Source organism: Moschus berezovskii, chromosome 16 (assembly GCF_049115385.1).
Source record: "Moschus berezovskii isolate FMDL1 chromosome 16, NW_MosBer_1.0, whole genome shotgun sequence".
NCBI classification, from domain to species: Eukaryota; Metazoa; Chordata; class Mammalia; order Artiodactyla; family Moschidae; genus Moschus; species Moschus berezovskii.
In genome coordinates, this window is record NC_142475.1 from 48,530,335 (window position 1) to 48,552,500 (window position 22,166).

The 22,166-nt window shown below is 42.7% G+C and overlaps 1 protein-coding gene across 1 annotated transcript in view; it reads right to left on the reverse strand.

Moving 5' to 3' along the window:
* Positions 1-1,543: 1,543 nt before the first annotated feature.
* Positions 1,544-22,166, reverse strand: part of SULF1 (sulfatase 1) — a 193,947-nt gene continuing 173,324 nt past the window's right edge. The window contains exons 15-21 of the mRNA XM_088844808.1: positions 20,811-20,907; positions 20,294-20,388; positions 19,914-19,976; positions 18,575-18,747; positions 16,430-16,572; positions 16,216-16,339; positions 1,544-3,824 (exon numbers count right to left, since the gene is read on the reverse strand). Coding sequence (XP_088700934.1) covers positions 3,037-3,824; positions 16,216-16,339; positions 16,430-16,572; positions 18,575-18,747; positions 19,914-19,976; positions 20,294-20,388; positions 20,811-20,907 — 1,483 coding nt within the window. The 3' untranslated portion in view covers positions 1,544-3,036. The remainder of the gene's footprint in view (positions 3,825-16,215; positions 16,340-16,429; positions 16,573-18,574; positions 18,748-19,913; positions 19,977-20,293; positions 20,389-20,810; positions 20,908-22,166) is intronic.

The following is a 22,166-nucleotide window of genomic DNA, read 5'->3' on the forward strand; positions in this document are numbered from 1 at the left end:
ATTTCCTCCAGGATAGCAACATTTGGTTTATTCACATCTTACAGGAAAGGAACAAGGAAGAAGGCACAAGGATGCTTCTTTGGACAGCACTATTACCTTGGATTCTTCTCTCATAAAATCATGGTGTTAGGGACTGGACAGTGTCCCCTCAAAATTCATGTATTGAAGCCCTAATCTCCTGTGTGACTGTATCTGGAAAGGACTTTACAGAGGTGAAATTAAATGAGGTCCTAATGGTGGAGCCCTGATCCAGTATGACTAGTGTTTTCAGAAGAAAAAGAGCCCCCCACCCCTCTGGCCGGGAAATGTACACACAGAGAAAAGGACATGTGAGGATACAGAAGAAAGTGGTCCTCTGCCAGCCGAGGAGAGATGTCTCTGGGGAAACCATACCTGCCGACACCTTGGTCTTGGACTTCCAGCCTCCAGAAGTGACAAAATAAATTTCTGTTGTGTAAGCCACCCAGTCTGGTTCCCTGTTATAGCAAACAGATAGATGGTTTTGGGTTTCCCTGGTGGTTCAGCGGTAAAGAATCCACCTGCCAATGCAGGAGACGTGGGCTCAATCCCTGGAGGAGGGCATGGCATTTCACTCCAGTATTCTTGCCTGGAGAATTCCATGGACAGAGGAGCCTGGTGGGCTACAGTCCATAGGGTCATAAAGTTGGACACGACTGAAGTGTCCATGTTCATGAAGCACTCATGTACAGATGGTTTCCTTCATTATCCAGGGGTTGAACTGGCAGGTCCCAAAGTTATTTGCTTTTTTTTTTTTAACCTTTACTATTAACATTCTGAGCTCTGGACATTTCATAGATTGTTAGCCTCTCTGTCTGAAGGGGAGAAATCTCCTTAGGAGATCTAAAGCAGGAGGTAAATGGAACTTGTCAATCAGAAAACTTGAGGTCTTTGAAGATGGTGAGGAATTCACCAAACTTCATGATCACCAAAGAATTCAAGCTTCCTTCTGGGGGGAGGGGAGTGGTCTGTCCTCTTGCTTTTGAAAAACTCCATTTCTGCTGCCTAAGACTGGCTACATAATTTGCAGGTTCAGTGAAAAATGGGAACATGGGATCCCTTGTTCAAAGACTATTGAGAATTTCAAGATGGCAACAGTAGAGAATTCAGCCCAGCACTCGCCCCTTTGTAGCTGCCCAGGGAAGCCACCCTCAACTGCCTCTGCTACACCCCTCCTACATCAGTGAGGCAAATCCATGTTGAAATCATCAACTGGAGAATGTTCTATAACATACACTGACTTTGGATCAATTTTCCAAATATAATATTTAATCATATTACATTGAGGGACTTCCCTGGTGGCCCAGTGGTTAGAGTTCTTTGCTCCCAATGCAGGGAGCACAGGTTCCATCCCTGGTCGGGGAACTAAGATCCCACACAGGCCACAAGGTGTGGTCAAAAAAAAAGTGAAAAATAAATTATGTACATTTAGATCAGGACTCTATTTTACTTGCAAGGGATGAGTGTACCACAGAAACTTGGTTAAGTTCATTTCTCTGAAACAGGTAAAGTTTAAACTCCTTTTATTTCAAGAAATAGTGCTTCTAGACTTTCCTGAAGCCAGAATTGTTCTATAAAAGTATCACAGAATATTACACAAGATTTTAAAAAACAATATGCTTCCTAATAACTTGAAACCTTTTTTTACAAAGCACGTCATTCATGACCATAAATATGTTTCATCTGCCATTCAGCCAGTAACACACACATCTGATAAAGAGTTAATTTTAACATATGTACAGAGTCTATGATAAAGACAAAGTGATCAAAGATTCAACTCTAACATATTAGGTTTTCTTTAAAAGAGTTTACCTTAAACACATAAAGGTAACATAACTTACCTATGCATTTGATTATCTAAAAATAAAATGAAAATTACCGTTAAGCTAAAAAATACCTTCTTGGGAAGTTGGCTAGGATACTGCAAACTCTCAGTGAGGTAATAATCCTTTTGCTGGTACTGAAACATCTAGATAGGACAAATATTTTCAAGAACACAGAATTTCAAAAGCAGTTTTCACTTATGCCTTAAAAAAAATCAGAACCTGGTGAAGGCCTTAAAAGTAACCATACTGCACATATGGTGCATTTAAATTATGAAACATTCATGAGTTTGTTTTACTGAAAAAAAAAAAAAATTCCTTATATAAATTCAAAACTAGATATATTTTCTCAACCCTTAAACTTATTAGCCAGGTCAAGAAAACAAAACAAGGATAAAAAAAGTCTTCAGTCCTTTTATCCTGTTAAGCAAATAATAAAAATTTAGCAGTTTTAAGCAGATGATGAACACTTTGAGGCTAGGCACAGAGAAAGCAGGCAATCTTTGTTTTGTTTATTTGTTTATTTTTACCATCAACATCTTTAGCCATGCCTTTCTGCTAATCGATTTTAGCAAGTCGAGGTAAAACACATGCATTATTTTCTGGCAAAAGCGTATGCTGAACAATATGTGATGATACTGTCATCCTTGGGGTCCATTTTCCTTTGTCACACTGAAAGCAAGCAGTGAGACTGTGAGCAAGCCTGGGGGGAAAATAAGACTAACCAAATAGACATGGCATTCCCTTCTCAAAGTGCAAAAATCACTGAGTGAAAATGAGGGCGCTGGAAAATTCCAGTGGTTAAAAATGAATTGAAACCACATTACGCACGCAGTGGAAAACACTGAAATTTCACTGAGGATGTCAAGTTTCAGAAACTCAGAAAGGCACAATTCTAGCCATCTTGATTGGATAACAGTTGTGTACACACATCCCTAGAACTTTCAAAGGTTAATACTGTTTTAGTGCCCCCCCAAACAAACAAAACCCCACAAATGCACCTTTCTTTCTATTCTTGACAAATAGTGACTTAGAAGACCAAGTCCCCAGGTGCATATCACTTGTGTCTGCATTGACTTCCACTGCACAGGTGTACCCAGGGCAGTTTGGAATGCTGTTTGTCATGATCACCTTTATTAGTTTACTAAGAACAAATTAAAAAAAATACTGTGTTTAGGGTAAGGTCACATGGCATCTAATCAGAGGAGAGTGGAAAGGAGGCACTGCCTTCTAGACTTTGTAGGCTCCTGGTCCTGTGGTTCTTCTCCACTTGGTTTGACATCCTCTCTGTGATGCTGGAGGAAATAGGCGGCTGCCTGGTGGACTCTCTGATCACCAGATCAGTGGAGTTAACATCAGGATGTGCAGGAAGAAGCAGCTGATCTTCAGAAACATCTTCCTTTGGACGACCATCCTGGGGATGGCCCTTCTGCTGCCTGGGTCTAGGCTGCACCAGCTCTGTCATGCCATCGCCGCTGAAATCAGTTTCAAGGTGATTGATCCCTTCATACTCCATCCATTTGTCAGTTTTATGATTTCTCCAGTGTTCAGAATCCAAATGATGAACTTCGGGAATGTCGTTGTTCCATTCAAGTTGACTGTCTGGTCTGAATGTTGGTCGGCTGGAATGCAGGGTGGGAAGGTCAGCCATCAAGGTCAAAGGAGGTGCTTCCCCGACCCTACCCCTGGGGTCTTCATCCGTCTCTACTGGGGCTGAGAGGTCAGCAGACACAGCCAAGAACCCATCACTTGGAGCACTTTTAGTCTCATTGGCTTGGTTTTGCTCACTGTGACTGTTCAGCAGTGCAAATATTCTATCTACATCCTTCAAGTAATTAGTCCAGTCAGCCAGACTAAGTCTATAGTTTTGTCTGTCCTTGTAGGCGCTTCCATTCACACCGTATACATCCTCCGGGCCTTGCCACTTGCCGTCTGCAGTGAGAATGGGCAGATTAACCTTCCCATCCATCCCATAACTGTCCTCTGTGAAGAGAGATGAAGGTGGATCATTAGTGAGAAAACATGTCCAACCTATTGAATAAGCAACTTGCATTGTTTTTGTGGCACAAAGCAATTTGAAATAAAACATGGAAAAGTATGTGTCTCTAGGAATTTGTCATCAAGGACTGGCCTTAGGTTACAGAAGTGACTGAATGAGAATAAACTTTGGAAAGAAAGCTGAATGAGTGAGGTATTCTTTTTTTTTTTTGAGTGAGGTATTCTATGACAGGCGTGTTTGGCACTGGGAATACACTGCTATTACCTGTCAGGGGGCTTATGATTTACCCCTGGCTCTACTCAAGTCACTGACGTAACCAGGAAACCAAGTGTGTTAGTCTCTCTGAGGCTTGGTCCCTCATCTACCAAATATAGCTATGTGTTAAAACCTTTATTACATGCAGAGCGGCTAGATGAATGATGTTTCAAAGTAGTTTAATGTGATAGACAACACTTTGTAAGATATTTTTATTTTATTATTTTATACTCCCTGACAGTATAAAAACACATTTGAATGCAATTAAATATTTGCATCTATTTAACTTCAAATTAGATAGATCTGTTTCTTTGATTTTTCTTTTTCTCTTTGCTCTAAAAATTCTAACCTTTAAAGAAACCAACCATTGAGAGTGGTTTCGCACAGCATTCAGTGAACCCACAGCTTTCTTGCTCTGATTTTTCTACATCATCAGAATGACTATCAGTTCAGTTCAGTTCAGTCACTCAGTCGTGTCCGACTCTTTGCGACCCCATGAACCACAGCACGCCAGGCCTCCCTGTCCATCACCAACTCCCGGAGTTCTCTCAAACTCATGTCCATCAAGTCGGTGATGCCATCCAGCCATCTCTTTCTCTGTCGTCCCCTTCTCCTCCCGCCCCCAATCCCTCCCAGCATCAGAGTCTTTTCCAGTGAGTCAACTCGTCGCATGAGGTGTAGTTCTGCAGAAAACAATGTCTTTTCCCTAGGTGTGCCCAAGCACCCCTTAAGAAGAGGTGGCCTAGATGAAGGCAATGAACTACCTAGAAAGCAATACAGAGAATCCTAGAATCTTCAAATCACCTGTAAGTTAAAAAAAAAATTAATACCAAATACCAGTAGAGCTGTGTGTTACACTTTGGGCACCAGCCTTGGGAAGACTGTATAGAAGAGAAAAGAAGGAAGTGAGACTGGAGTCAAAGATAGATTTGAAACCATTGCTGGAAAGAACGTCAACCTGTGATATAAAACTCTGTAGAGTCTTGGTAAATTGTGGTTGCGACAGTGAAGAGAAGACTGAAGGGAGCATGAATGGAGGTGACAGTCTTGAAAGGCATCACTCTTGGGGGAAAAAGGATACAAAGGAAGAGAGAAATGGCCTTCAAAAACGGGGTGATAAAGGAAACAAGAAGGCAAAAGGGTGAAATTTCAGTCCTGTAATAAAAAAAGAGAAACAGACAAACTGGAGGACACACAGCCTCTTATGACCCCATCCCCAAATAATAATACAATAAAAAGTAAAAATAAAATATGCTTGGTTACACTGACAGAAAAGGATCTTTTTAAACTAGGCATCTTGGAAACACTTGAAGTCCCTGAAATTAATCAAAGCAGTCTAAATATAAACAAAATTATTACAAAGGAAAATAGAAAATAAGTATAAAAAGTCTACCATCTTATGAAAATGCCCCTGCCAAAATAAACCCAAAAGTGAAGAAAACCACAACATAACACTGTTAAGTAAATGAAATCTTCTCAATCAAGTATCCCAGGATGTGAAAGCCACCTTAGATCAAACATTAAAGTACGAACCAAGGATCGTATATCCAGCCAACCTCTCCTTTAAGTATCAAGGCTACAAGAAAACAGTTTCAAACATGGAAGAATGCAAAGATCATGAGACACATCAGGTCATCTTGAACAGTCTCCCAGAGGGTGAGTTTCATTCAACCAAGAAATCACTGGGGAAACTTCAGCAAAAGGATGGGTGGTGAGCATTTAACACATTTATCAGATCCAGGAGTGAAACAAAATTAATAAGGCAAAGAACAGAAAAATGACATATCTAATTAATAAATATTAATAATAAATCAAAACTCTGGTTCTTAAAAAAAAAAAGGATCCAAACAGTAACTAGCTCACCTAATTATGAAAAAAGGGACCAATTTCAAATAGACAAAATAGAAAATGACAAGGGAGAAATAATGATTGAAATATACAAAATTTAAAAAGTAAGTCAGTACTCTGCAGACATCAAAGCAAATCAATGGAAAAAATCTAGATGAAACAGATAATTGTCTAGGAAAACATGTTTTATTGAAATTGATCCAATAGAGGTAGAAAGTTTAAACAGAACAAGTCCCAAAGAAGGAAAATAAAGGTTTATTACCTTTATATAATTATATAAGTTTATAAAAACTACTTAAGTACTTTCCTATCAGTGTTATAAGAATATGCTACAAAGAAGCTTCCCTGGTGGCTCAGTAGTAAAGAATCCACCTGCCAATACAGGAGACATGGGTTCAATCCCTGGGTTGGGAAGATCCCCTGGAGAATTCTGTGGACAGAGGAGCCTGGTGGGCTACAGTCCACCAGGTTGCAGAGTTGGACATGACTTAGCGACTAAAACAACAAACAACAGAGAAGCAACAGGTCACTATGGCTTCACAGGAGAATTTTACCAAGCCTTCAAGGAAAAGAACATCTCAATGCTATACTAACTGTTTCAGAGCACAGAAGATCAGAGAAAACTCTGAAGCTCTTTCTACGAAGCAAGTCTAACCTTGTTCGCTGTGGCAAGCAGACAAGTGTACTCACCTTTCAAAGATGTCCACATCCTAATCCCCAGAAACTAGGTATTGTTGCCTTACATGCAAAAGGGACTATACAAATTTGAACTAAGTTATGGATTCTGAAGTGAGGAGGTTATCCTAGAGTCGCCAGGTGAAGCCAATGTCATCCCGAAGGTCCTTTTTAGGAAAAGGAGGACAAGCGAGTCAGAGAAAATGTGACCTTGGAAGCAAAGGGGTGTGTATGTTGGCAGGGGAACAGGTAGGCATTGAGGCTTGAAGACGCTGAATTTTCAACTTTGAAGATAGAGGAAAGGGCTGTGAACAAGGAACGCAGACAGCTTCTAGAAGCTGGAAAAGGCAAGGAAATGGACTCTTCTCTAGAGGCCCTAGAAGAAACACAGTGATTTTAGCCAGGTAAACCATTTCAGACTTCTAACTTCTAGAGATGTCAGAGAATACGTTTGTGTTTCTTTAAGGCATGGGGTAGGGATCACTTGATGGCATGGTGGTAAAGAATCTGCCTGCAAAGTGGAGATCCTGGTTTGATCCCTGGGTCAGGAAGATCCCCTGGAGAAGGAAATGGCAACCCACTCCAGTATTCGTGCCTGGGAAATCCCATGGACAGAGGAGCCTGGCAGGCTGCAGTCCATGAGGTCGCAAAGAATCTAACACAACTTAGCAACTAAACAACAACAACAGGCATGGGGTAATCATTAATTATGACAGTAATAGGAAACCAATACCTAAAGAGATAACAAAGATAGTTTCAGACTGAATCATTTATAAGATGACACAAAAATCTTAAATAAAATATTATGAAGAGAATTCAATATTATATTAAGAAAATAACATACGATGGCTTAGCAAAATTTATTCCAGAAATGGAAGGTTAGTTGGTTCACTCTTAGCAAATCTATTAATATAACATATCATATTAGTAGATCCAAAAAGAAAAATTATCTGAGTATCTCCATAAATGCTGAAAAGGTTTTTGACAACCTCAACATTCATTAAATACTAAAACACTAAAAAATACTAAAAAAGAATTGATGGCTATTTCCCTGCTGCTGCTGCTGCTAAGTCACTTCAGTCGTGTCCAACTCTGTGCAACCCCATAGATGGCAGCCCACCAGGCTCTCCCGTCCTTGGGATTCTCCAGGCAAGAACACTGGAGTGGGTTGCCATTTCCTTCTCCGGTGGTCCCTGTTGCTGCTGCTAACATAACAAAAATATATATATCTTAGTCCTAAAGCCTGCTTCTCACTTCACTTCTTGGAAAAATCCTGCAATTACTTTCACTAAGAACAAGGACAAGGTAACATTGTACTGAAAATATGAGCTTATTCAATTAGATAAATCAATGAGACACACAAATGGGAAAACAAGGAAAGCTATCTCTGCAGATGTTTGACAGTATACCTGGGAACTTGAGAATACATGACAAAGCTGACTGAAAAAAATTTTTAAAGGTAGCAGGTAGTAAAATTAATGTACAGAAACCAATAGCCCTCATATACATAAACAATTATCAAGTAGACGTTTTAATGATGGGTGAAAACTTGTTTATGTAGTAACAAAAAAGATAAGGTGCTTATAAATACACTTGACAAATGTCCAAAACCTTTAAGAAAATACTTTTTAAAAGCTCCTGAAAGGCCCATAAATATACTTGACCAAATGGAAAAATGTCCTTTGTTTGACAGAGCATCACAAAGATATAAATTCTTTTCAATATTTTATAATAACTATAAATATAGTTATAACTTCTAAAAATTGTGAATCACTATAAAGTATACCTGTAACTTATGTAATATTGTACATCAACTATATTTCAATAAAAAATTTAAAAAAACTCTTTCTGACAATTCTTTCAGAAACCAGATAGAAAAATGGTCAAAGGCAGAACCAGATAATCTACAAAGTATGTCAAATTTGCAGTTAGTGTGAGTTAACAATTCTGAAATTCCTCTCTGTGTACCGCAGCATTTAAAAATGACTGAATCCACCGAGGATAACAGGAACTGGGTTCCAGGGCCCACCTGTCCCACCATGGCACACTTCTGTGCAGGGTGCAAACTGCACAGCGCCACCCAGTGGCCCTGGTCCTGACTCACACTCTAACAGCCCTAACAAAGGTCTTCATTGTCTTAGGAAGCCAACCTCACCTCCAGACCCTTTAACTTCAGACCCTGGTCTTGACTCATCTCTTGGTTGAGTGCCTTAAAGAGAAAAGTCCAACCGTACTAGCAAGGCAACTTGAAAATGGAGCCCTGAGATGTGACTGAGAGAAGAGAGCTTTCTTAGGGCAACACAGAACGTTAGTTGTTCAGTCATATCTGACTCCTTGCGAACCCATGGACTGTAGCCCACCAGGCTCCTCTGTCCATGGAATTCTCCAGGCAGGAATACTGGAGTGGGTCACCATTTCCTTCTCCAGGGGATCTTCCCGACTTAGGGATCGAACCTGGGTCTCCAGCATTGACAGGCAGATTTTTTACCGTCTGAGCCACCAGGGAAGCTCAGGACAACATAGGGCAAGGCAGTAAAGGCTGCATTTTTTCCTTTTGATCTCAAGAGAGTCCAGTGGTTCAGAGAACACACTTGTGTGCTGAACTCTGGGTTGCCAATGAGTGATGTTGGAGATGGTGCTGGCTCTGCTCAGACCTCTTTTTGGGTTTCTTATAAAATACAGCAGCATGCTTTTATCATTTACTCTCCCCTTTCACATACCACTTTCTTCATGTGAATTTTTTGCACCCCCATATTATTATACCTGACTAGTAATGCCCATCATTCCTGGGGCTTGCTATGTCAGGCTCTGTTCTCAGCTTCTGACTAGCAAGACTGGGATTTGAACCCAACGCAGGCTGGCTTCAGCATCCGTTCTCTAACCACAGTACTGCACAGCCTGTAACACACAGCTCTGTCACCAATAACTGTCTGCAAGGCATGCACTGTTGCCACAGGGACAGTGAATCAAAATGAACAAAAGGGATTCCTTAAAAGACTGAAAGTGGAGCTACCATAGAATCTAGCAATCCCATTCTTGGGCATATATCCAGAGAAAAGTTTAATTTGAAAAAATAATGCACCCCAATATTCAAAGCAACACTATTCACAAAAACCAAGACATGGAAGTGATGAAAGTGTATATAGAGGAATGGCTAAAGAAGATGTACATATATAGAATAGAATATTAGTTGTAAAAATGAATGAAATAATGTCACTTGAAGCAACATGGATGGACCTAGAGATTATCATACTAAGTGAAATAAATCAGAGAAAGTCAAATATCATACAATATCACTTATGTGGAATCTAAAAAAGAGAACAATAAACTTATTTACAAAACAGAAACAGACTCACAGACACAGAAAACAAAGTTATGGTTACCAAAGAGGAAAGAGAAAGGGGAGGATAAATTAGGAGTATGGGATTAATGGATATCTATATAATATAATATAATACAGATAAACAGCAAAGTCCTACTGTATAGCACAGGGAATTATATTCAATATCTTATAATAACCTGTAATAGGAAATAGTCTGAAAAAGAACTGATATGATATGAAGCACAGCATACAGCATAGCATGTGTGCTCAGTTGTGTCCAACTCTTTGTGACCCCATGGACTGCAGCCTGCCAGGCTCTTCTGTCCACGGGATTTGCCTGGAGTGGGTACCATTTCCTTCCCCAGGATATATGCATAAAACTGAATTGCTTTGCTGTACACCAGAAACTACAACATTGTAAACCAACTATACTTCAAGAGAATGAAAAAGTCAACTTTACATGTAAAAAAAGAAAAGCAAAACAATGTGAACAGGAGGTCTGGCTGCTGAGGGTGGGTACAATGCGGCCTGCTGACCTGCAGGGCGTGGACAGAAGGGTCAGGAAGCAGCTGTGCCAGACTCAGGCTGCCAAGAACTGCCCGTCTGGCCCACGCAGCCACGGACACACACCATGATTGCCAGAGAAGCTCATCAAAGGTCAGCAGCGTCAGTTTTCACAGACAACAAGAAAAATAAACACCCCATTAACCTGTGGATCCTATTCTATTTTGCAACACAGAAATTATTACTTTCAACTCAAGCCAACAATTATTTCCTGAGTCATGGTGGCCACTTTACTGAACTGTATCCTTACCGTGAGCTTGTCCTAACCGGAAAATGAATAAGCAAAGCATTTCAGCTGCCCCTGCCTTATGCACCTACCATGCCAAAAAGAACAACAACAAAAAAAAAGAAATTGAACTAGGAAGCAGACTTTTTAAAGACCTAATATGTCTAAGGATTAACCCACAAAACTGAAGGCAGTTTAAAAACTCTCCTGTAATCAGTCTTGTACAAGATACATCTTCTAAAATACTCTGCTGAATTTTCAAGTTCCAAATTCTTAAGGTGTGTTTGTTATCAGTTTTATCAAAGGCTTTTGTAATCAAATTTCATGATTGAAAACTCACTTTAATTAGTTTTCTTCTTTTTTCTTTCTTTCTAGTTTTTGGTGGCACTGCTTGGAATGTGGGATCTTAGTTCCCTGACCAGGGACGGATCCATGCCCACTGCATTGGAAGTTCAGGGTCTTAACCATTGGACTGCCAGGGAAGTCACCTAATTAATTTTCTTAAAAAAAAAAAAATCTTAAAGGATTGAAACTTCCAAAATCCTGGGAGGACTAAGCATGGGTAAACTGGGACAGTAGTTTTTCTGACTTTTCTACATCTGCTGCCTGTCAATCCAACAGAGTACAATGAATAGGGAAGGTTACGTCAAACACTGCCTTTAAGTGTCCAGAGAGAACACAGGTGTAACAGGTTGATGCTTTCCTGCCTCATCATCTCCTGCCTATGGTGAGAAGAGCAGCTGAAAGGTAGTTTGCATCATGGGTTATGAAGTGGTAGAGTCTGAAAAACCAGTCATTCTGAGTTAAAGAGGATTCTTAAATTTGTCCATTTGTAAGGAATTTAGAAGAAAAAAAGCAACAGATAACACGAGGTCACCGTGTACACACAGTTTCGTGCCACGTTACCAGGGAAGGGATGACATCAACAACTAAAGTCACCAACGGCGTGCCAAAATGACCCCAGAAACGATGGATTTGGCCCCATTTAGTGGTATTGGTGATGGTGATTAGGGCAGGGGGAGTCCCAGATGTACGCGCTAAGTTGCTTCGTGACCCTATGGGCTGCAGCCTGCCAGGCTTCTCTGTCCATGGGATTCTCCAGGTAAAAATGCTGGAGTGGATTGTCGTGCCCTCCTCTAGGGGATCTTCCTAACTCAGGAATTGAACCCTGAGTCTCCTGCGTCTCCTGTACTGCAGGCCTGGAAAGCCCAAATCCCTTTAATCACGACTGGAATGGAGATAACATTCTTCATCTCAGAACTATCGGGGGATGGCTTGTGAAGAACTCTTCCTCAGCTGCAACCAGACTTGTGTCTATATCTCTTACCTCTGTCATGAGAGAAATAAAAGAGGGCCAGACGGAACATCCCTTGGCTGTAGAAGTGAGGGCCTCATAAAACAACTGTAAAGTCAGTGTTTAGTGTGAGGTCTACTTAAAATGCCCTGTTTGAGAAATGTCTTAAAGGGACCCCCGGGAGGCAGGCAGAGGAGTCCCAGTGTGCGAGATAGTATTACCTCACCAGCACGTGGCCCGGGGGAGACCAGCTTAGGAGGGGGTCTTCTGTTCTGTCTTATGCACGCTGGGGGAGGGGCCCCAGGGTGGGTGTGGGGCAGAGTGAGGAAAGGGAAGAAGAAAGACAAGAGGGGAGAGAGAAGACAGAGAGAGATGGTTATCACGGAAAAGTCCAAGTTCCTCTGTCTGGTTTGATGCTTACACCTTCCCCACCACCACCCAGCTTCTCCTGGCACCAATAAACTGCCCTTTAAAAGAAGGGATCTGACAGCTCCCCTGGTGGCTCAGATGGTAAAGTATCTGCCTGCAATGCAGGAGACCTAGGTTCGATCCCTGGGTCAGGAAGATCCCCTGGAGAAGGGGATGGCAACCCACCCCAGTCTTTTCTCCCGTGGAAAGAGGAGCCTGGCGGGCTACAGCCCACAGGGTTGCAAAGGTCGGACACGACTGAGTACAAGCACTGCTGCTGCTGCTGCTAATTCACTTCAGTCGTGTCTGACTCTGTGCGACCCCATAGACGGCAGCCCACCAGGCTCCCCGTCCCTGGGATTCTCCAGGCAAGAACACTGGAGTGGGTTGCCATTTCCTTCTCCAACGCGTGAAAGTGAAGTCGCTCAGTAGTGTCCGACTCTTCACAACCCCATGGACGGCAGCCTACCAGGCTCCTCCGTCCATGAGATTTTCCAGGCAAGAGTACTGGAGTGGGGTGCCATTGCTTTCTCCATATGTGCCTTGCCTGTGCTTAAAAAAAAAAAAAAAAAAAAGGAATCTGAGACCACAGCTCAGAAGGCTTGAGGGACGGCAGGGCGGGGCCACCAGCACATCCTGGAAGGGCAATATTCTTCGGTTTCTCCAAAACAATATCAAAACGGGTGTCACCAACGAAGTCCATGTTCCTTTGATAGAATCATTTCTCCCAAGAGGATTCATGAACTAAGGCTGTGCCTCAGTTTCCCCTCAGTAAGGTAGTAAGGACAGGTCCCTCCCGCCCCACACGGCATGCTTCTGACAGACCCGCCTGAGGTCTCAGCAGGGAGTAGAAGGTTATGAGCAAGGGCTGACCCAGTCACTAGGTGTTTGGGGTCCTCCTCCCCGAGCACAGGGAGGCAGGAGGGCTACTTGGGGCGGGGCGGGGAGGGGGCGAGGCTAGAGGGGAATAAGAAGACTGGGCCCAGGGCTGGTCTTCAAGCTTTTGTGTGTCAGACACTATTGTCTCCATGGTGTGCTGAGACCTCCCTGTGCGTCTCGACTCGAGGTACACCGACCCCCACTTTCCCCCTTCACTCACCACCACCCTACAGAGCTTCTGAGCTCCAGCGTGGCTGCTTTCATCACCACAGCTAATTAAGGACCGTGAACAAGGAAGCAGCTTGTCTTTCCTCCAACGTCAGCTTTACCATGCCCTTCACATTCCCTCGATTCCTTTTGTGATACTGACATCACATTTCATGAAATCTCTAACTCGTTGCATGACACCTCTCCAGCAAATGGATGTGTAAGAACCACCAGGAAAATAATTCTCCCTGCTTTTGCCCAGTGTTCCCGAAGGTCATTCTGTTTTCTCTCCCTTCCCGTCATTCCATGCTGCCAAGCACCATCCAACAAGCACACAAGCACGAGTGTGTAAAGGCTCGGAGACACATCTGGTTGTGACAGTGAGTTGATTTCAAAGCGAAAATGACAGATCTGTTCCCAATGACACAAGACGGTGGAGAGAGCTGTTAGAACATGCATGCACCCCAAGCTATGCTCTGAGCGACAAGGTGAGGGACGGAAATGAGTTAAAATGGTTCGATCATGCAATTATTGGGAAAGAAGCTGCCAGGGAGAATAAAAAAGTCTGAATACCTGTGCAGGTCATAGCTTCCTCCATCTTTATTTCCTGATATAGGAAAATATAAGAGTAATTTATGTTAGCTTTAGAACTCATAAAACCACCCCCTCTGTCCTGTTTCATGTTCAACCTCTAAATCCTAGAAAGAAACATATCGTGTGAAATACAGACAGCGCCGGAGTCCAACAGAGCTTTTCTGTTAGGTTCAAAATGAGGATGGAAAGCTATAAATAAAAAAAGTGTTTAAGATAAAACATGTTGGAGTTTACATGAAAAATAAGTGGGGGTGAGATAGGAGAGTCCATTTCAAAGTAATAAGACGAGTACTTCCCAAAGTCCAAGTAAGTCTTAGGAATAGTTAACTTTTGGTGACTTTAGCCCAAGCCTTGGAAAAAACGGCCGAAAATCATCTCTCTTAGGAATTGTCTAGAAGTGGACAGGACTGCTTGAAGTGTAACAGCAAGAACAGGCTCCACCTGGCACGTCACTCACCATTCAAGGCTTGATCAGGTTTCACTAAGTAGAGCTACCATGTCATCACCAATGAGAGTGCTATGTGCTTCGGGGAAGAGATATCTGGGTGTCATATTTCTAGTGCCTCTAATGGTTGTTCCAGTTTCCAGGCTGGAGGTTTTTTTTTTTTTCTTCAGGTTTTGAGGAAAAGGTCAGATAAACCAGATATCTGAAAAGATTTAAGTTGAGTGGAGCTACTGACCAAAAGATCTGGACTCTCCTGGCTGGTGATGAATTCCACCAAGGCATGAATGGAGGACTGGGGACTGACAGCTGTGATGGGACCGCACACAGGATTTAAAATTTTCAAGCTGCAACTTGCAGTTTGAAAGCCTCTGGGACCCAATACTGGTGGAAGTGACTGGTGACGATACTGTCATTTCAGGATGCATCCAGGCTTCTCATCCCCATCAATCACATGGCCCAGGGAGCTGCCTGCTTTTTATTGCTGGTGATGCTGCTGATGCCGGCTTACAGGGGACCCACAGAGACACAGGCCTTTAAGGGCACTGAGAAAACCCAGCTGCCAACAGAGGATTCTTGTAAATTGCTCCCCACTGCCTATAGGTCCAGGCTTCCCAGGTGACCCCAGTGGTAAAGAACTCCTCTGCCAATGCAGGAGATGTCAAGAGACACAGGTTCAATCACTGGGTCAGGAAGATCCCCTGGAGAAGGGCACGGTAATCCACTTCAGTATTGTCTGGAGAATCCCATGGACAGAGAAGCCTGGCAGGCTAAGTCCATGGGCTCTCCAAGAGTCGGACACAGCTGAGGTGACTTAGCACATAGCACACGCCTGTGGGTCAAACTCTTGGCCCTTTTGGGGTTGACATGTTATGCCCTTGGCCAGCTCCAGCGCTTTCTCCTTCCTTCTATGGACAGCTGATATTTACATTTCTATAGAAATTATGAGAAAATCAGTACTCTCATTAACCAGGAAAGAGCTGGGGCAGACACTGAAAAGAACTACTCTCCAGGAGCCAAAGGAGAAATGAGTGAGTTTAGCACTGCAGACCAGGGAGGGAACTTCAGGCTGATTCCATGTCAGCCCTCTTAAACTTTCAGATCTCAAAACAACATCCTGCTCAAACATCTCTAGTTTCAGACGGGAATAACTGGCAAAAGAAATCTAATTCAGTGTGTCGTGGGCAGGTATCCAATTGGGTAAGTTTCAAACTCTGAAAGGCAGAAATAGGGCATTGTGTGCTTCCATTCCAATTCTCTTAAAAAAGAAAAAAAAAAAAAAGATTTCCCAGTTGACCTAGAGTATCTCTCATGACTGTTGACAGCAATAACAAATAAACCCCCGCCGCTTTCATCCCATCTTCCAATGGATGCTTTCATCAGATATTGAGGTTTACTAAGAGAATGCATCTTTGGGAGAGATGTAATGAAACGTTCCCCAAATCTTTGGGGGTATTAAATTTTTCATTAGTGCACCCAGAGCTAAATTTATTGAACAAAGTATGTTTGGAATTGCTTGGAAAGTTTCCCCTGTAAGGGTCCCAAACGGGTATGCTTTCACGTCTTCTCTCCCCAGCTATACGTTTCAAAGGCAGAAAACTTGACCACAAAAAGACTTTTCCAGGTACTATAGGAAGAAAAAAATTCTTCTTTTTCCTTACCAACATCAAGGCCCTTGGGTCTGGGGTTGCACTGCTTATACCCTTGACAGCTCCTGAGTTCCATCAGCTGCAGGTGTAGCTGATTCAAAACACCCCGTTCGACTGTGTGCACGGTGTTTGTGAGCTGTGGATGAAGAGGCCAGGACAATAGCTTTAAGCTCATGTTCTTATTCCATTTTCAATTGCTTCACGAAATGAGAACATATCGACTTACCTGATAAGGATCTGTATTCATATCAAAATACTCCAAAAAGCCAGTGGCAAACTCGCAGAATAGAAAATTATGCGTCTCATTAACTGTCCGCAAACACCAGTAGGTGTTGTTGTTAGAACTCGTGCAAGCACAGAAAGATCCCACTGTTGGTAAGAAAGAGAACAAAGGGAAGAGAGTGAAACGACGTGGCAGCCTAGCTACTTCAACCTTTTCTTGTCTTCACATTTTAAAGTTCATATTTTCTCTCTTGCAAATACCGTGTGGGTGGCCGTTAAAAGTACTATATTTCCCCTCCTTCTCTATACAAATTTGCTGTGAGATTAGGTGAAGATGGAAAAAACAATGGCGACTCATGAAGGTGAAGGTTCAGGCCTCTTTGTCTGCTGTCCCTAAGTTCTGCTGGGTATTGATCTCTAAAACCGAGGGATGAGTGCAGAGAAGGAAGGAAAGTGTCAGAACCCCAAATGAAAAAAAAGGTTACTTAATAAAAAGATGGACCCAGGGCCTTAGCTTGTTTTGAATGTCAGATGGTGGAGTGTTACAAATGGGCCCTAGAAACAGAGGGGATTCTGCAGTGTAGTCGGGCTTGGAGAAGGCTTGAATCCAGCTCAGAGGATTTAAGGATGTAGAAATTTGTGATGTCACAGACTCCACAACACTTGAACGTGAGATGGACAGTTACCATGAACATCTTTTGCACCATGCAGAGGTTCACTGGTTAATTTGTAGAACGTATGGGAAACAGCTGTCAAATTAAAGCTGCTGCTGTGTGTACATGTCCATCCCAAACTCCCTAAGTGCCCCCATCCTTCCCCACCGGCAACTATAAGTTCATTCTTTAAGTTCTGTGAGTCTGCTTCTGTTTTTTAAGTTGTGCATGCGTGCTCGGTCACGTCTGACTCTTTACGACCCTGGACTGTAGCCCAGCAAACTCCTATGTCCATGGATTTCCCAGGCAAGAATACTGGAGTGGGTTGCCATTTCCTGTTCCAGCGGATCTTCCTGACCCAGGGGTCTAACCCAAGTCTACTGCATCTCCTGTATTGCAGGTGGATTCTTCACCTCTAAGCCCTTTAAGCCCATGTAAACATAAGTACAGACACTGAAATCAAGATGCATGAAAACAGAAAGATAAAACAAAAATGGTCATAAGATAGGCCCTAGGTCTCCCTAAGAATGGTCTGTGGGTTCCTTGAAGTCTCCAACTTCAGTGTGAGAAGCACTGACCTGGGAGGCCTACTGTGATCCTTTCAACTAGAAGATCTGGTGTTTTAGCTACTCTGTGGGTTGGCTGGCCTTCATGCGAAAAGCTGGTATTGAAGGGGACTGAGAATAAATCCAACAAAGTCCCTGCGTTCAAGGAGTTTTACTTCCTTTTGTGATATGCAGAATGTGCTCTTGAAGAAAGCAGAAACGAAGTATATTCGGGGTAAAAGTGTTCATCCATTTATTCAGTTACTTAGTGATGGAGCAGTCTTGCTGGGCCAGAAGTCCGTCAAGGGCTGGGGACCTTGTGAAATATCATTGGGAGAAAAACCCATGGAGAGCTTGGCATTTTCAAACAAAGGACCAAAATAAAAAGTTCTAAAGAAAAAAAGTAATTTAGAGGCAAAAATGATCCTGGTTGTCGGTATAGAAAAATGATACGATAATTCAGTCTAGAGTCTTTCTAGATTCCTGGATTCAAGCTGCTGAATTCGTTAGTCTAAGTAACTGGGTGAGCTGCTGGCTGTCCACATGGTGGCAGGAAGTAGCATTTTTCTTTCTCTTTTTTTGTCAGCAGTGTGCAGCCTGTGGGCTTCCCAGGTGGCACTAGTTGTAAAGAACCCGACTGCCAATGCAGGAGATGTAAGAGACGCAGGTTCGATCCCTGGGTTGAGAAGATCCCCTGGAGGAGGGGATGGCCACCCACTCCAGTATTCTTGCCTGGAGAATCCCATGGACAGAGGAGCCTGGAGGGCTAGGGTCAAAAGGAGTCAGACACGACTGAAATGACTTAGCATGCATGTGTGCATGCTCAGTGTGTGGGATCTTAGTTTCCTGACTAGGGATCAAACCCTGGTGCCCCTGCATTGGAAGGGCAGAGTCTTAACCACTGGACCACCAGGGAAGCCCAGGAAGTAGCACTTAGATGGATCGACTCACGGTTCCAGAATGGGGCCGTCTGCCAGTGGCTGTTGTCGTGTGTGAAGCAGGTGAGGCCGGGGAGGCTGCATTCCTCGCCCTTGCGCTGCCTCTTCTTCTCCCTCCTCTCTTTCTTCCTTCTGCGGTTCTCCTTGTAAAGCTGCAGTTTGCTGTCCACTTCTTGAGCGGCTTCTCTATTTCAACAGAAGGGACGTTTAAATGATCAGAAAGCACTTTCTCAAGTAAAAACAGGATTGTTGCTGTGAGTCTCACACACATATTCAGGCACAAAATAACAGACATACAATAATAGATGGCCTTAAGTTTTCAGGGCTTCTCTAGTGGCTCAGATGGTAAAGAATCCGCTTGGGATGTGGCAGACCTGGATTTGATCCCTGGGTCAGGAAGATCCCCTGGAGAAGGGAATGGCAACCCACTCCAGTATTCTTGCCTGGAGAATTCCATGGATAGAGGAGCACGGTGGATTACAGTCCATGAGGTTGCAAAGAGTCAGACACAACTGAGTGACTTTCATTTTAAGTTTTCAGAGGGCCTCAAAACATGGAATATAATCAGTGATATTGAAGACAAACTCATTAAGTGACAACACCCTTAGAATTTTACTATCTCAACAGGATCAATATTCTCTTCCTTATTGAATGCAAATGTTGATGGAAATAAATGTCAATGTGAATCAGAAGATTCCACTAGCCATGCCCTTTGGACAAGTGGCTCAACCTCCTGGCAGCTCAGTATCTATCAGTCATGAAATCAATGATTGGTTGGATTAGATAACTTGAATTAGGTTTTTAGAATTCTATTGACAAATCCTACAAAACAGGCTTGGAAAGAATTTTTTAAAAAAGTGTTTTTACTTTTTCGATTTTTCCATGAAGGGCTCAAATTTTGTTGAGGCTCAAACATTAAATTCCTCTTATATGCTAATTTTACTGTTATTTTAAAAAGATGTCAATTTCTTCCAGCTTTCAGAATTCAACATGATTGCAGGCTGTTCTACAGAACACAGGGACCTAATTCAGTGAGTCCACATGTCCTGATCACTGCCCACAGAAAGCAGTGCATGGAGGACAAGCCAGTTACCAGCCAGTGTATCGTCAGAGGGAACAGGTGGAATTAGATTACAGCCCCATGTGATGCCCCCTCATGGGATTCCAAAAGCAAGGATTGCCTTGGTCCCTTGGCAAGATGTAGGCTTGTTTTCAACTTCCTGAGCTAATACCCTCCCAGCTGCATCTACTTTTCTCAAGCTGCATCACTTGGAATAGAGTTTCAGTCACCTTTCAGAAATGCCCAGCAAACAGTCCTTCACTCCCAGCAAATGTAGCAAATGGTTACTTACTTGAATGGGTGAAGGTGGCTCTTTAATTTTTCTTTTTTCACACCTTTTTCTTTGTTGTAATAGCTGCAGGCAAGAAGGTTAAAAAGTGAGTTTTGATAATCATGCATTTCATCAAATAGTTCATTTATGAAATGGAAGCAAAATGGAAAGCAGGCAGTTACTTTGTTATATGTAACAGTCTTAACGGGACTTTTTTTTTTTTAACTTTCTGCTTGGGTTTCTGACATATTTAATTTGACTGAAATGGTTTAGATCATTATAATATAAATTAGGGAATTCAATTTATTAAGCTTTCTATTGGTGAAACAGAGGTGAGCCTCATGCGCTTCACTGTAGCTTGTGTTTTGAAGATGATTCTGTGGCGGGACACGCACACACACCTCTGTTTACTGCAGCCACACTCCTCAGGTTTCCTTCTCTTCAGATGCCCTCTCACTTCTCTCAAATTCTTAATTTTATCTTGCAAAGCTTCAATCTGGAAAACACACACACCAACAATGACATCGTAAGGTCAAGATTTTCTATATGAGGTAACTTTCTTTCCACCCTGTTTTCCGTGTTCCATAATTACAGCTATTCATTTGAGATGATAGTTTGGAAACAAGTTGAGCATAGACTAGGTCTACCTCTATATACCATCCAATGTGTTATAATAAGTATTAACAGTGGGCTCTTTTATAATCGAATCATTTTGCTCATAGAGATTTCAAGAGGGCAGGCTTTTCTCACTGTCTATTTTGCTTTCCGTCGGGACTATCACTGTATCACTGGAGAAAGAGAAGCACCGTGTTCTTCTATTTTTCACTTAATTATAAAAAAGGATGAGCGTACACAGCAGGGCTGGTGGGCAGAGTTTGCAACTGGAATACACCTGCCAATCACGTGGCTATAGCTCACCTCTTTATCAATGAAGGCCTTGTGGTCCTTCCAGGCTCTGGCTGATTGATAAAGCTCTCTCTCACAGTGGATTGTATCATTTGGAAGAATAAAACACCTGCAAAAACAAGCTACATTAGAAATAGGTTTCTAGTCTAGTATCAGAAAACATTAGAGGGACTTCCCTGGTGGTCCAGTGGTTAAGACTCTGCACTCCTAATGCAGCAGGCAGAGGTCTGATCCCTGGTCAGGGAACTAAGATCCCATATGCCATGTGGCCAAAAAGTAAAACACAAATAAATTTAAAAAATTCACCTAATGCTTGTTCTGAGGCTCTTTGGAAAACACTTAAAAAAAGGCAAGTAGTTAAAAAAAAATTAGGAATAGCAGAGGGAACTTCATTATCTAAATGCTTAACTTGGATGCTAGCATTAATTTGGAGCTGAGCCATAAACAAGGATAAGTGGGAATATTTCCTGGCAACTGGCAAGGACAGAGGATGGTGTCAGAGAGACATCATCACAAAGTCAGAGGCAATATTCAAGCATCACCCCAAACTCCATTTCTGAAAGCCCCCACCAAATACTGTAGGAAAAGAATAAGGTTCTCACAGCCGTAATGGAAGTGACTGACTTGAAGAAATACAGAGTTAGAAGGGGTTTATTCATGCAGCTCATTTTGTTATAAAGAGCCTGACCGAGGGGCCTCTTTCAATGTGAAGTAAGAAGCAGCCCCGGGGATGGAGAGCAGGCGAGATGGGGTCAGGGTCTATCAACACTGAAAGAGAAACCAAGCTGGGTCTTAATCTTTCAGGATCCAACCATAACCATCACAGGCGCCTAGAGACCCTTGTCCCAAAGATAACAGTCCTGGCAGGCCTCATTGCACCCTGCCTCTCTAAAGATGAAATGGAAAGAAAACAAAGATACTGCTAATACATTTGGGAAGAAAAGACTTCTCTATCAAGAGCGCACACGGATTTTGGAAAGAACTGAAGAACAGGGCAGTCGGTCAAAGCCGAGGAGGAGTCATCTCCCCTACCCCACCCCATCTCTGTGATTCTCTGGGATCTGGATAGGTCAGGTGCTTCTGATTTCACATTCATCCCCAATCTACACCATCTTTCTGGAAGCTTCTCTAGGACCCAGAGTCCTCCCTTGGGCTGTATTTCATCTCTGAAGTCCTGAGGGTAAACTGCTCTGAGTCATGGTGACCAGGCAGCACAGGGCACCTCTGCAGTCCGGATAATGATTCGTGTGTTTTCTAGACCCCACAAAGGTAACTGCTTCAGAGCAGAACTCCACGCCTGCTAAGTCAAGACGTGACAGCATCACTCTGTCTCAGGGCCCAGCCGATCAGCCCTCATGTGATACTGAC